This window comes from Raphanus sativus, chromosome 2 (genome assembly GCF_000801105.2).
Source record: "Raphanus sativus cultivar WK10039 chromosome 2, ASM80110v3, whole genome shotgun sequence".
In the NCBI taxonomy this organism is placed as follows: domain Eukaryota; kingdom Viridiplantae; phylum Streptophyta; class Magnoliopsida; order Brassicales; family Brassicaceae; genus Raphanus; species Raphanus sativus.
The window spans coordinates 25,965,958-25,981,770 of NC_079512.1; the positions used below are offsets into that span (position 1 = coordinate 25,965,958).

Below are 15,813 nucleotides of genomic sequence, written 5' to 3' on the forward strand. Positions count from 1 at the left end.
GATTGCCTATAAGGAAGAAGAAGTCTTTTGGCGGCAGAAGTGTAGAGAACAATGGCTTAGAGAAGGGGATAGAAACACTTCTTACTTCCATAATTGTGTGAAAGGGAGGAAAGCAAAGAATCGTGTTTTGATGCTAAAAGACGATCATGGCGTTGAACACTATTCTGAAGGGGCCAAAGGACATATAGCTGTGGAGTTCTATCGGGACCTCTTCATGAGTTCGAACCCACATGATCTGCAGAGTCTTTTCACTGGGTTTGCAGAACGAGTCACTCCAGCCATGAATGAAGCGTTGTGTCAAGATGTAACTGCAGAGGAGATACGTAAAGCTGCCTTTGCTGTGCGTGGAAATAGTGCACCCGGAGAGGACGGTCTGACTGGTACTTTCTATCAAAAATACTGGCATATTGTTGGGCAACAGGTCATTTCAGAGATACTGAGCTTCTTTAGCTCCTCCATTCTCCCTCCCGGCTGGAACCATACCCAACTAAGCCTTCTTCCTAAAGTGCCTTCTCCTAGTTTGATGAGTGATATGAGGCCTATCAGTCTCTGTTCTGTCCAATATAAAATCATTTCTAAGATTCTTTGTGACAGACTGAAAGGCATTCTCCCAGAGATAATATCCGATACGCAAGGAGCTTTTGTGCAAGGACGTCTCATCTCTGATAACATAATCATTGCTCACGAGCTTGTCCACGGCCTAAGAACTAACTCACCTGTGGCTAGAGATTATATGGCTGTGAAAACAGACATGTCGAAAGCATACGACAGAGTTGAGTGGTGCTTTGTGGAAGAGCTAATGGAGAGAATGGGGTTTGCGCATACTTGGATTCGATGGATCATGTCGTGTATCTCTACTGTCTCTTATACAGTGTTACTTAATGGCAGATCTCATGGTTTTATAAAACCGGAAAGAGGCATCAGGCAAGGTGATCCACTGTCTCCGTTTCTGTTTATTCTTTGTGCCGAGGCCCTGGTAAGCAAGCTGAACAACTCAGAAGAACAGAGGCGTCTGACTGGTATAGGCTTATCGGCTGATGGTCCTAGAGTTCATCATCTCTTGTTTGCCGATGATAGCCTTCTGATGTGTAAGGCAAATACCGAAGAGAGCACAGAGCTCATGGTATGCTTGAAAGCCTATGGTGAAGCATCTGGTCAAATGATTAATTTTCAAAAATCATCCATCATCTTTGGCGCTCAAATTCAGGAGTGTGCTAAAGACGATGTGAAGAGAACTCTGGGGATCACACGTGAAGGAGGAGAAGGCACTTACCTGGGGCTTCCTGAATGTTTCAAAGGCTCAAAACGTGAACTACTTAGTTTCATACGCGAGAAGATCCAGTCTAGACTCCATGGTTGGTTTGCGAAGTCTCTATCACAAGGAGGCAAGGAGATTTTGCTTAAATCAATAGCTATGGCCCTTCCTGTGTATGCAATGTCAATTTTCAAACTTCCCAAAGATGTTTGCGCCAAGATCACAAGCGCAATGTCTGAGTTCTGGTGGGGAGGAGGTAATGGGAAGAGGAAAATCTCATGGGTTGCATGGAAGAAAATGTGCAAGAAGAAGAGGGAAGGGGGTTTAGGTTTTCATGATATAACCAAGTTTAACCAATCACTTCTGGGTAAGCAAGCTTGGAGAATCATGAATACTCCTGACTCGTTGGTTGCAAGGGTTTTAAAGAGTCGATATTATGGAAACTGTGATTTCTTGGACGGTGGGCTTGGCTCTCGTCCCTCCTATGCTTGGAGAAGCATCCTGCATGGTAGAGACCTCCTGAAACAAGGCCTGGTTCGAGATATCGGCAATGGTGAGAAGTCAAATGTATGGGCTGTGAACTGGATTATTGACCCGATACCAAGGACCCCCAATTACAGACCTGATAGTATTGTTGATCTTACTTTGAAGATTTCGGACCTACTCATTCCTAACTCCTCTGTTTGGGATAGAACTCTAGTCAGCCAGGCCTTCACAGACCATGATGCAGAGATCATATTTAGACTCAAGCCCTCCATCTCTCGTGAAGATGGGTACAAATGGGGCTTTACTAAAGACGGTTGCTATTCGTCAAGGAGTGGCTACAAGTTCCTTGATTCACTCCCTGAAGAAGATGGTACGGTATCTCCAACTCTCCCTCCGCTGGAGAAAAGTTTGTGGCGTGATCTATGGAAACTCAAGGCTCCTCCAAAAATCAAACATTTCTTGTGGAAAGCCTTAGCCGGAGCTCTGGCGGTAATGGAAAGATTGAGAAGCAGAGGAGTGCAGGTGGAAAATAGATGCAGAACCTGTAATGGAAGTACTGAGACGATTTGCCATTTGCTTTTCACGTGTCCTATGGCTAGAGATATTTGGTCGAGGTCAAACATCAAATTGCCAAGTGCTGGTTTCTCTCATCAGTCGGTATTCCTCAATATCTATCACTTACTGTCTCAGACTAAGAAAGAACCGGAGAACAGGAGCTCAGCAGCCTTTCCTTGGATCCTTTGGCACCTTTGGAAATCTAGAAACGCTCTTCTGTTTGAGAAAACCCAGTTCTCTTCGGTCTCAGTTCTTTCAAAAGCTATGGAGGATGCAAGTCTATGGTTCGAGACTAACCAGCCCGATAATGAGCAACACAGGAGTCCTCGCTTACCTCAGGATAGCAGCGTCAAATGGTTAAGACCACCAGTGGGTTTTGCCAAATGCAATATTGGTACATCCTGGGTTGGCCCCAACTCTAATAGTGGTGCAGCCTGGATATTAAGAGACGATCAAGGGAAACCTATCCTTCATAGCCGAAGAGCCTTCTCCAACTTAAATTCGGAAAGGGAAGCAGAGCTTGTTGGCCTTCACTGGGCAATCTCAGATATGATTGCTATTCGGCGTCAAAAGGTCATTTTCGAATCTTCAAACGCACTGGCAAGAGAGTCTGTAATGCAACCTGCAGTCTATAAGGAGCTACACGGCCTATTGGAAGGTATTAATAGGCAACTGTCTCGATTGTGTGATTGGAGTGTTGATCACGTAAGACTGGAAAGGAACACCATTGCTGATGATCTAGCAAAAAGTGTTACTGCCGATAGGAGGTATCAGTCGTTTATTGCCACAGGAGGTCCATCGTGGTTACAGAGCCGCCTAGCTGATGAAGCTTAAGCTGGAAGAAGGACTTCTCCTTCACTGTACTCGGTCCAACCCTTCCTCCTAATGGTGTCTACTGACACTATTTTTTTCTCTGTTTTTTAATTTTTCTCCTCTGTTTCAAGAGTCGAGACAATGCACTCTTCCCTTCTAGTTGTAAAACTCTCCCTTTTTGGGGTTTTATGAAGTAATTCAAACAGCGTTAAAAAAAAAACCTAACTTTTGGTTAACTACCAAATCAAGAGTCAAGTCGTATTTATAAGTTTTGATGATTGTCTTCTCCATCTTTCTTTCTTCTAATATTTTCTTTCTTGTAAAGGTCCATTTATAGACCACATAGCTTTTGGACCACATACTGTAATTTACACTAAAGCTAATCGAAGAACAAAGTTATCATCTGGATATGTGGCTTTTATTACTTGGATTCAAGTATGTAAAACTCTATGGATAGATACAAGCATACATTTTAAGATAACTGAATATAGATCGTCATTTTAACCAGATGTAAACACAGTAATCTATAAGCTATATCGTTAGATAATAGTACGAAATACTACTCCACACTTATAACTACAGGTGTACGGTGTAATTATAAGCTCCTTAATTAGGACCTTAGCCATTCGCATTAATCGAACAACTATTCTCTATGGGTTGAACATGTGAGCCAGCCAAATAGAAGATATGAAAACCAATCCCCTATCTATTAAAAAGTTGAAATTCGAACCACCGACACGTACTTTGAAAGTTACATTGTAAATTAACCCATTAAAAATCAAGGGGGTGTTAAACAGAAAACTTTCCACTTTAAACCATTCCACTAACGGTGTCGTTTGAAAGAACCCCTTTCCTCCCTCGTTCCTTATAAGAAGGTGCTCTTCAAAAAAGTGTTCTTCATATAAGAGTTTTTTGACAAAAAAAGTAGTTATAAACTTATAATCATCTTCATATAATAGTTTTTTTTTTTTTGGAGAATTCTTCATATAGTAGTTTCAGACACATCTCTGCAACTTCTCTCTCTCCACCAAAAACACTTCGCACCCGCCAAACTTTCTGTGTGGACTGTTCTCTCTGTATATGATGGCGTCCAACGCAGTCAAATACATGCCGATTCACGGCGGAACAACAACAACAACAGACGAAATCAAGAGCTTCTTCTCCGCTGTGAAACACAGAAAAACTTCAGCTTTTGTTTACGCATTTGTAATCACATTCGTCACGTTCACTCTATGCGTCGCCTTCACTCCTTCTCCAAACTCATATTCTCCTTGGTTCTCCACTTCTCCTTCCCAAAACAATACTTTGCAAGCACCCGCGCCGCCGGAGAATCGAACTCTGGTTACTAATAACGCGACCTTTGAATCTCCTACCATCGTAAAAAATAGAACCGACCCATCACAACCTCTGCTTACTGCAGGTTCGAGTAATCAGACACGAACCACCACCGATGATGATGTTCCAAACCAGACAGCAGCTCCGTCCGTTGATGTGTCGGTCAACTCCAGCTCATCATCGGTGAAACAAGAGATGGAGAAATGGAGTGAGACTCTGAAGGACTGTGAGTTCTTCGACGGTGAATGGATTAAAGATGATGATACGTATCCGCTTTACGAACCAGGTTCGTGTAAGCTTATCGATGAACAGTTCGACTGTGTTTCAAACGGGAGACCCGACAGAGATTTTCAGAAACTGAAGTGGAAACCTAAGAAGTGTAGTTTACCACGGTACGTTATTTAATTATATACAGTATTACATTCATTCTATTCCGTTAAGACACAAGTTTTTTTAATAAAATTGTTTCATAAAGACAGATTTTTTATTTGTTTTCAATAAATTTTTATTTTAGTTGATACTAAAAAGATAAATTTCAAGAAAATTAATTGAATTGTTGAACTGTCATTGGTTTAAATTTATTAGAAATTAATAAACGTAAAAATTCAATACATTCATGACAAAATTTAATGCATTTGCATTTATGAGAAAGAACTATACTTTTTTTTTGGTCAAAAGAACTATACTTTTTTTTTTTGAAACACTATACTTAAAGAACGAAAGTAGTATATGGTTAATATATGATGTGTATGTCTATAATGAAAATGAAGGTTAAATGGAGGTATCATGCTGGAGATGCTTAGAGGAAGAAGGCTAGCGTTCGTGGGTGATTCTCTAAATAGAAACATGTGGGAATCTCTGGTTTGTATGCTTAAAGGATCAGTGAAAGATGAGGGTAAAGTCTATGAAGCTAAGGGAAGACATCATTTTCGTGGAGAGGCTGAGTACTCTTTCGTCTTCCAGGTACATGCTTCTTCTCCTCATTTCTCTTACACCAATTCATTTTTTTTCTAAATCTTGTTTATGAGTTTTAATTTGATAGGATTATAACTGCTCGGTGGAGTTCTTTGTTTCACCATTCTTGGTTCAAGAAAGTGAGATCGTTGACAAGACAGGAACGAAGAAGGAGACTCTTCGTCTTGATTTGATTGGGAAGTCCTCCGAGCAATACAAAGGAGCTGATATAATTGTCTTTAATACTGGACACTGGTGGACGCACGATAAAACATCTAAAGGGTATAAAAATCTATAACTGCAGTTGTTCTCTCTTTGTGTTGTGTAATGTAGAGACTGATGTTTTTGGTGTTGTTGGTTTTAAAAGGGAAGATTATTACCAAGAAGGAAGCAATGTGTATCATGAACTTGATGTACTTGAAGCATTCCGTAAAGCTTTAACCACATGGGGTCGATGGGTTGAGAAGAATGTCAATCCAGAGAAGTCCCTTGTATTCTTCCGGGGCTTTTCCGCCACACATTTCAGGTATGTCTCAACGGGTCGGTCCTGTCCTGAGATTTTAGGGGCTATAGACAATTTAGTAAATGTTTATATATGTGTAGACTTTTCTTAATATTTTTGGAGACATAGGTCAATGCTTCACTAGCATATACTAGCGTCTCTAATAGGAATCTAATGTTTCATTTGATGTTTAAACTATTGTATTTGTTTTACAGGGGTGGGCAATGGAACTCAGGAGGAGCATGCGATAGCGAAACAGAACCAATCAAGAACGAGACATACCTAACACCGTACCCGCCTAAAATGAAAGTGCTAGAAGGAGTGTTAAAGGGTATGACAACTCCGGTCACGTATCTAAACATCACCAGATTAACTGACTACAGAAAAGATGGGCACCCATCAGTGTACAGGAAACAAAGCTTATCAGACGAAGAAAAGAAAACACCGTTGCTGTACCAAGACTGCAGCCACTGGTGCCTCCCAGGAGTTCCAGACTCTTGGAACGAGATCCTCTATGCTGAGCTGCTCCTTAAACTCAATCAGATCGGCTAACACACGAGAGATACCTTAAGGGTTTCTCCATCTCCAACATTTGTTTCATGATCTCAATATACTTTGCTTTCTATTTATTTGTTTGTTTAAAGATGATTATACAGAATGTAAATGTTTTTTTTTGTCACTACGGTTACTATATGAAAGCTTATATAAAAGAGAAGTTACATTTTTAGCTATGTTTGATTTTTTTTTTATTTTTTTTTGCTAATTTAGAACATGGTTTTTTCCTCTATAAAAGTTACAATTTCAGCATATAATAATAAATATCTGTGGGAGTAAAATAGTAAATGTGATGAAGAAAAAAAACACTTAAAGTTTATTTTTAAGAGAAGAAGATACTAAACTTAGAAGGTCCAACGGTATGTGAGAAACCTTTAACGGAGAGCTCAGGAACAGTAGCCTTCTCCACCATAAGAAGCTCACTGTCTATGAACATCACAACCACCGTTATATCATCATGAAAGAATCTCCTCACTCCCCTCTCCACTTTCTTCAAATCATCGTACCTCATCTCTCTCTTCTTCGCTGCTATGCTCATCGCTCTCCTCACCAGCCTCCTCGCTATCCCAGGACGCGGGTGCTTACTGACTATCTCCACAGCTTGCTGGTTGCTCATCTGTTCCCACAGTCCATCCGAAGCGAATATCACGAACTTATCGCTTGTCTGCAAGACTCTCGTGTAGACGCATGGCTCCGCTGATAGCACCGGTCTTTGTAGCCGTTCGGTGAGGTGGAACTTCGGAAACGAAGGATCGAGTGAGAACTCTGGACGTTTCAAGTACGCGTCCCCTATGGATCTAGATACCTGAACCAAAATTGAATTCATTAAAGATCATTTGATGAGACAGGACACAAACCTAAAGGATGTTAAAGATGGCAAAACCTGGATGATGCCTTTGATGCGCCACACACCGTGTTTGAGGACTACGATGTGCGAATCATCGGGATGCAATGACTTGAGCTCTTGTCTGACTTCTTCCAACGCAGCGTTGTGGTCACTAGTCAGCTGCTCGGCTACGATCTTGTTCGACCTATTACTACTACTACTACTCATGGAGGAGCCAAGGACAGCACGTGAATCACCAACGTTGGCTATGAGCAAGGTCCCTTTCCAGATAACTCCGACCAGACAGCAAGATCCTACGGCTGCGATCAAGGGTTTTAACGAGCAAGTCCTTCTCACGAGCGTGAGAAACGCTTCCTCGGTTGCGGAAAACGCAGCCCTCAGACTCTCCTCTGAAATGGCGCCACGTTCTTTCGATGCTCCTATAAAAGGAGAAAAAGGTTAATCAACAAAAGTAACAAGACAAAAGGTTCAAACAAGTTTTTTAAAAATTATAATTCAGGATATCCGAACCCCGGAGATCTATCGGTGACAGACAAGCCCGGTTGCTTTATTTGGGAGTTAAACGCTGATACCACTTGACCATACAAACGGATAAATCTAAATAGTAGATTTCGAACCCGGAGATCTACCGGTGATAACAAACCCGGTTGCTTTATTTGGGAGTTAAAATGCTGATACCACTTGACCATACAAACGGATAAATCTAAATAGTAGATTTCGAACCACGAGATCTACCGGTGACAACAAGCCCGGTTGCTTTATTTGAGAGTTAAACACTGATACCACTTGACCATACAAACAAATAAATCTAAATAGTAGATCTTAAAATCAGGGGACGGTTACCACTTTTCCAAACCCGCCGTACCGACCGACCAGGTGATTAGGTTCAAACAAGTTGCAACAGACAAAGCTAAACAAACCAATCAAGAAACAAACAAACAAAGAGAGAGAGAGAGAGAGAGAGAGAGAAAGTCAAAAGATAATCTGCCAAAAGAAGAGTTTTGTAATCATCACTAGACAGCTATCAACAGGTGTCAAGCAAGTTGTTTAAAAGTCAAGATTCAGTTCACTGTTCACATCAAAGGCAAAGATTCAGTTCCAAAGGGAGAGAAAGAGGAAGCTAACTCATGAGATGAGCAAAGAGATGGTCAGAGATGTATCTAGAAGCTTCAGGACCACCATGACCATCATAAACTCCCACAAAGACAGCTCCTTTCCCCGTCTCGACTTGGCTATGATCTTCAACGACCTCGTTAGCTTGCACGACGGCCATGGAGAAATCACCGAAAGAATGTCTCTCTACTTCTCTAGACCAAAGCAGTGAGTCGCCTTCATGATCATCACCAACGTCGTCTTCATCATCGTCTCTGTTCATACGACCGTACCGACGCATCGGTCGCAAACAAAACAGAGCCATCCTTACCAACCAGGAGAACATTCCCTCATTTGCCTCCTCTTCCTCTCTCACGGAGAGCCACGACGGAAGGAGGGATCTCTGTGGTGTGTTTTGGGGGAAGATAGGAAAAGTATGTGGTGGATCGAAGTTGCAGAGGAAAACGAGCAAAGACTTTCTCTTTGGTCTTTAGAGGGAGAGAGAGTGAGAGAGAGAGAGAGAGAGAGTAGTTGAAGCAAAGTGTGAATAATATGATTTGTTTTAATTAAAGTTAGAGTCTATATTTTAAATTTAAATTGTTTTTTTTTCCTTACTTTAATTTTCATATTTTTCACGCCATGAATGCATAAAAAATCAAAAATGTTGACGTAATTTTGTAAGTATTCCCAAGCATCTCACGTCGTATCTATTTGTCCTTTGTCAATTTTGCTTTTGGACTTTTGAAATGACAATTTATAATACTAAAATAATTGTACTATCGATAAGGACTTTTTATTTTCAATGTTCCAAAGAAAGATCTCTCAGAATATTCACACATATTATACATATAATGAATATTTACAATTAAATTACTATTTAATTTTAATTATATATTTTCCAATAACCATCAACCAAACTAATTATATTTAGTCAATTCAGATATTATTGACTACTGTTTCTTAAATATACAATTTATTAACATCAATTACTAAAAATAACTTAAATGGTTTTTTAAAAAAAATTATGAAAAAATTAGATTTTTTTTTTTAGGATTAGAGAGGGTATCCATATGGATGACTTCTAATTGAAACTAGTCTAGATATAAATCTTGTGTTCTCAGTGAGCCCCTTTTATCCTTTACACTATGATATGATCTGTACTTTGTGCGGGGTGAAAATGATTACATAAAAATATAGTCAACATTAATATTACAATGTGTAGTAGTCCTGCGATTTTGGTTTTCCAAAACCAAACCTAACCATTGGTTTTCGGTTAACCAAAATTTTGAAAAATTAATTTCAAAATTAACCAAACTGAATTTTAGTTTAGTTTTTGGTTATTTTCGGTTTTCAATTTTATACTAGAAAATAACTGATATAATTGGTTTTCAGCTAATTTCGGAATAATTTTCTTTAAAATTCGGATATTTTGGTTAAATTCGGATATTTTGGTTTTTCGGTTAATTTCAGTTCGGTTTTCTGGTTATTTTAGGTCCTTGTCGATTTTTCATTTTTTTTGAAAATCAAAACCGAAAGAAAACCAAATTATTATTTGTTTAAATCCTACCAAACTGAACCGAATTGAAAACCGTAACTGAACTAAAATCATTCTTACTGTTCCATACAATATAATTATTATGACAGCGTAGTGGTTAGAAATATTGCGTGATTGATTGTGGTTTCTATTGTATATTTTTGGAAAGTACATTCTAGTTAGGATACTAATTAGCAATAATTATAGACGATTATAATTCTATAATAGCGATTGCATAAAAACATAATTTTGGAAACCATGAATATTACGAAACAAAAACATTTTCATAGTTTGAATATATAAAAACAGCAATAATGAACATTATTTAACGTCTCACAAATTCAGCCAGTTCATAATTTTGTATATCATCTTCTCATGATTTAATAAAGAAATAAATATCACGGTCAAATACAATTAATAATAATACAAATTATATGGTAAGTAATGGTTACAAAATTGGAATGACCATGATTTTTTGATTTTAGAAATAATATGTTGACATAATTTCGAAAACAATTGTGTTAACCTCCTAAATTTATTCAGTGATTGACCATTAACTCAGTTTCTGCCATATATGCATAATTTGGCTCGAAATTAGTTAATTACCTTCGCCCAGTGTCTGATTTATCTAAATAATATCAATCACCGTCAAATTTATATAAATTTTTTTCCTAATTTTGTATACGATAATATATTCTAAAACATAGATAATACTGATTTGAAGGAAAATTGTGAATATATGGCCAAAATGTTACAATTACTAATAGTTAAAACTATAAGAAAATAAAATTAAACATACAATGCCATTGTTTGATGTATGTTTTATAAGCTATTATATATGTCGTTTGTGTAATATAAAAAAGAGTGTATAAGTCATGTATACATCTATGCCTCTCCGGTGATTTTTTGATATTTTACATACAATATTTTACATAGAATTATATACATGTTAGTATAATATATAAAAAAAAAATCGTTTTTATGCATGTCAAACATTGGCACATAATATGAACGTGGACAATGTATAAGAGCATAATATTAAAGGTCTATATAAATTTCTAAAACATACACTATATGCCAGTTGTGTATAAATATATTCATGTGTCTTCCCGGTTATTTATAGCATATCAAAGTCGATATCGAGATCACCTTGCTAAATGTGAAGACCTGCGCCTTGGTTTTCGAAGTGTTCATAATAATAGTTTTGAATCTGCTAATATTTACCAAATATGAAACAATTAATGTGTTCGTGTGTACTTTACCTAACCAATCTTTCTATATGTAACGACTATTTTTTGAATTTTATAGATAGTGATTATAATATTTGACTGTTTTTATGTTGGTTATGAACTTATGATCATTTACGGTTCTTATGTTAAATTTTGAACCAAAACGCGGCAAAGTAAAACGTGAATATAGTGTTTGAAAGTCAAATATTATAATCAATAATATAATAAAATTATAATATTTATATTTTAATGTACAATTAATTATAATACGAATTTATATGGTAAGTAATGGTTACGAAACGTGGGTACTTACTTCTATAAATAATATGTTGTCATAATACAAATAATCAATTTTTTCAAATCAATCTCCCAAATTTACTCACTGTTTGGCGATGGTATAGTGGATTTGATTCAAAGATTTGAACTGATCATGTGTATTTCTTCCTAAACCGTTACGCACCGAAGGTAACTAATTTCTATAATTTTGAGCCAAATAAGAACAATCACCGTCAAATTACTATAAATTTGGTTCATAATTTTATATGCTTCCTATATTCTAAAACATGCAATAATATTATATGTTTCCTATATTCGTGATGTTGAAAAAAAGAATATGAAATATAAAAGAATATATAAGTAAAAGAATATATAAAAGAATGTATAAATAAATGTATACATATTCACTTTTTTACATATTACATACTGCATATTGCATACATATATAAAAGAATGTATAAGTAAAAGAATATATAAAAGAATGTATATGTAAATGTAAATGTATACGTATATGCATTTCTTACATATAATATATAAAATAATATATAAAAGAATGAATGTATAAGTTATGTATACATCTTTTAAGCGGAGGAGAATTTCACTATACATTTATGTCGAATATAATCTCCTAACGTATTATGCATGTCGAATAGAAGCAATGCATATGTGTCATCTTACCCTAGTATAAATATAAAGAAGAGCATGTAACAAATATAATAGTACCAATGACATTATATGTAATAACCCTAGTAAATCAAGGATAATTGTAAATGATGGCCGAGAATGATTGTGAGGATGACACATATGTATAATGACAACATTGAAATTAGTTTACTCTTTAAAGGTTAATTTTTTAAAATGCTTTTTTGATTAATAATGAGGAGATGTTCATGATCTCATGTCTCCCAACATAAATTGATTTGATGTACTACACAATAATCTGACAAAACTTAATATATTAATAACAATAAATTTTGTAAAAACCTTAGATAGAGTTTATTTTGCATCTTCTTAAATGTTCCCATGGTATGTTCAACAAATTAAGAAATGATGTTCGAATCAGTGCTAACATCGATTCACCCTTGCTCTTAATATTATATGAAAGAAATAATACAATCCAAATATTCAGGAAGACAAACCAAATATTCAGAAATAAAAGGTAAACAACATCAAACCTTTTGAGCTCACTCTCATGGCAGATACCAAACTACTAATTCAATCTCTGACATACGCAGCTTAGCTTCCCCATGCGCAAAATGGCATCTATCCCTATATTTACACCTCCCAGCAGCAAATTTCTCCAAACCTCCGACTTGTAAGGGCTTCTGCGAGCAGGATGAGCAGCGTCTGATCCAAACCACCTTATAAGTCCTCTCCCCATTCCACTCGCTTCATTGAGCTGATCATATTTTCCTTCAATTTCCACATTCTTTAAGTTTGGGTCTCTTTCATGATCTACTATCGATCGTTTAACCCCTGTTTCATGGCATATCTGTTTGGTACGGTTTCCACCGTTCCAAATTATGGCACCAGTTACAGAATCATCCACTAAGATCTTGGCAGTAACAGAAGCACTAAAGCTTGAAACACGGCCTTCTCTTGGATCTTCCCTCCCTGAGTAGCTTTCCACACTACTAGAGGTTTGTGTTTGGAATTTTGAGCAATTCGTGGTTTGAGTTTTGTCATCTTAGCTGCAGATTTGTACCCTCCAGTTACATAGTGCAAGAAGCGACAGTTATCACCCAACGGACATCCCGTAGTGCTGCAATACAAAGCATAACGCATCAGCATAATGGAATTTATAGGCTATTGCACTGTTGTTACCTTCAAACCTCCACAAGGCAATAACCTTTAGTGTAAAAATGAAGAAATAATACTATAGAGTTATAAAACAAATACAATTCCAACTTTTTCACCGAGGAACATGTTACTCAGGAACATAACGCAAAGAACATTACCCGATAATAACAGTTCTACGTTGCACATGCAAGGTTAATAGAATCCTTACCATCACCCAAAAGAAGTAAACAACTCCAAGTAAAGACAAGTTATGTTGATTTTGCATATTCTATTCACCAGTGGCGTTCACTTCTAAAAATTATACTCCACATACTTTCTTAGGAGGAATAACATTTTGTTACATTTGACTTACCTGTATAACAACTATCCACTTCATTAGCATAACTATTGTTAATTTCGAATTTATATTAGAAATGATTTATAACCTGAAAAAATATGGGCATGGCTTTGGTTTGCTTCTTAAACTAGTTGAAATTGATTCCATCTCTGTTACAAACATTACATGTTTTTTTACTTATAGTTATAAGTATTCTAAAGCTTCAATAATATCTCATCTAGGAATAGCTCCAGTGTACCGTCTGCTTTTAATGCATTTGATATATTATATGATGGCTGGGACCAAAGCTTTTCAAGGTTTAATGACTAACTAGATTTTGACCCGCGCTTTTGAAGCGCGGAATATTTTACGATGAAAAATTTTACTAATAATTTAACAAATATTTTGGTTATTTTTAAAGAGTGTGTATTTAAAATATTTTTGCATTTAAATCAGTATTTTTAAATTCAACCCGATTGTGATTATACCGGTTAATCCGGAGATCTGACAATTCAATTTATGTTTTTAAAATATTCATATTAAAAAATCACTAAAATCCGAGACTAACCGATTGAACTGATGGATGACCGATATGTAATCTAATTGGATTTAAATTGTAATAGTTTCATAATTTGTAATCTTATAATCGAAATTTTAAAGTTCACTATTTTGCAATTCATGAAATTATGACGTTTCTACAAAATTTTAAAGAGAAAATGATAGATATAAAATAACTAAGATTAATTATTGTATTATTTGGAAACATTGATAGTAGTATAAAAAATATATTGTTTGGAAACATTGATAGTAGTATAAAGAAATAAGTATATTGTTTGGAAACATGGATAGTAATATAAAGAAAGGAATATTAGTGACTTAATGTATGTTTAACTATAAAGTATAAAGGTGTATTTAATTTAAAAACTTACAAAATAAATGTTAGGTCCAACAGAATGTTTCTGTTTTAATAAGATAGATGAAACTGGACTCAATGCCTTGAGTTGACATCGATCATAGATCAATATCAATCAAGCAAGTCCAGCACTGTTGAGTGTTAACAAATGAGATGGGTTTCAAGAAATCGCTATAACTAGTTCAATAAAAAGAAATCGTTATAGTTAGATGCTCTATAGGATTGTTTGGGCGAATGTATAGACCTATTTTTTTGAACGCCTAAACCAATTTTTTAGAAAATCGTTTTGTTTAAATCCCATTTGTTATCCTCAGCACCGTCTACACCAATTTTTAAAACACTCATTCTAATGGATTGACCGAACCAATGAACATGACAAGGACAAGCAATAGGATAAGCTATTGAGGGGGGTGAACGAAAGAGCTAACCTTTGTTAGACCTCCATGGATACAACATTAGAGTTGGATGATGAGCCAGCGTCATTGTGTCCTTTCTTGTGAGTATCCATGTCTCAGTACCGAAGGGAATGAAGCAAACGATGTTGAAATTGGAGGCTGAGAGATGTAACTTATAGCTGTTCAAGGAAATATGATGACACGACATCTCTTATTTGAAGTAGTTTCCTATTCAAATTCATGTGGAAAACTTGAATAAGAACAGGGGGGCAGTTTCCATATTTCTCTTGTTAGGAAATGATTTCTATATTTCTCTTGGGTTTCCTATTCAAATATTGAAGTAGTTTCCATATTTCTCTTGGGTTTGAAATGATTTCTCTGAGAGGATTGCTTTTTTTTGGTGGTGGGCAGGGGGGCATGAGCAAACTTGAAGCGAAGAGAAAGAGAGCGCATGTGTGCTTTGAAAGATCTTACCTCCCTATGTTACAGTCTAAGATACATTCTTGTGTTTTGGCATGTGTGGCTTTGAAATGGTTTCTCTGAGAGGATTGCTAGTTAAATTTATGAATGGTGACTACACAATTTGCGCTGATTAAATGACAAAACTCACCAGCATTTGGTTTATTCATAGACAGTTTGGTGTAAACCACTAAGTATAAACAACATTACTCTTCAGTTAGAAAAGAAACTTGTTACTTTACTATAGACTTAAACGGGTATAATAAAGGTGGATGGCGAATCTTAGACCACATGAAACTTATAGAACAAATCCCTAGGACTAGGATCCTCATAGACGGATCTAGGACAGGTATTAGTTAGAAGCACTAAGATAATGTTTGAGCTAGTCTGGGACACTTTTATAAAGATTGAGGTAGTTCTAACACAAATGCTTAAAGGAAATCAAAATTTAGTAGGGGCACGTGACCCCGTTGGTACGTCCGCCACTCCATGTCAAC

At 36.5% G+C, this 15,813-nt stretch overlaps 2 protein-coding genes across 2 annotated transcripts; one reads left to right on the forward strand and one right to left on the reverse strand.

The window, feature by feature from the left end:
* Positions 1 to 4,109: 4,109 nt before the first annotated feature.
* LOC108843642 (protein trichome birefringence-like) lies at positions 4,110 to 6,617 on the forward strand. Its single transcript, XM_018616873.2, has 5 exons — positions 4,110 to 4,836; positions 5,215 to 5,407; positions 5,487 to 5,680; positions 5,766 to 5,924; positions 6,116 to 6,617. The coding sequence occupies exons 1-5, from the start codon at positions 4,190 to 4,192 to the stop codon at positions 6,450 to 6,452; spliced, it is 1,530 nt and encodes a 509-aa protein (XP_018472375.1). The 5' UTR covers positions 4,110 to 4,189; the 3' UTR covers positions 6,453 to 6,617.
* A 73-nt stretch (positions 6,618 to 6,690) lies between these two features.
* LOC108843643 (probable protein phosphatase 2C 68) lies at positions 6,691 to 8,933 on the reverse strand. Its single transcript, XM_018616874.2, has 3 exons — positions 8,428 to 8,933; positions 7,339 to 7,721; positions 6,691 to 7,260 (listed from the first exon to the last, which is right to left on the reverse strand). The coding sequence occupies exons 1-3, from the start codon at positions 8,738 to 8,740 to the stop codon at positions 6,778 to 6,780; spliced, it is 1,179 nt and encodes a 392-aa protein (XP_018472376.2). The 5' UTR covers positions 8,741 to 8,933; the 3' UTR covers positions 6,691 to 6,777.
* Between the last annotated feature and the right edge of the window lie 6,880 nt (positions 8,934 to 15,813).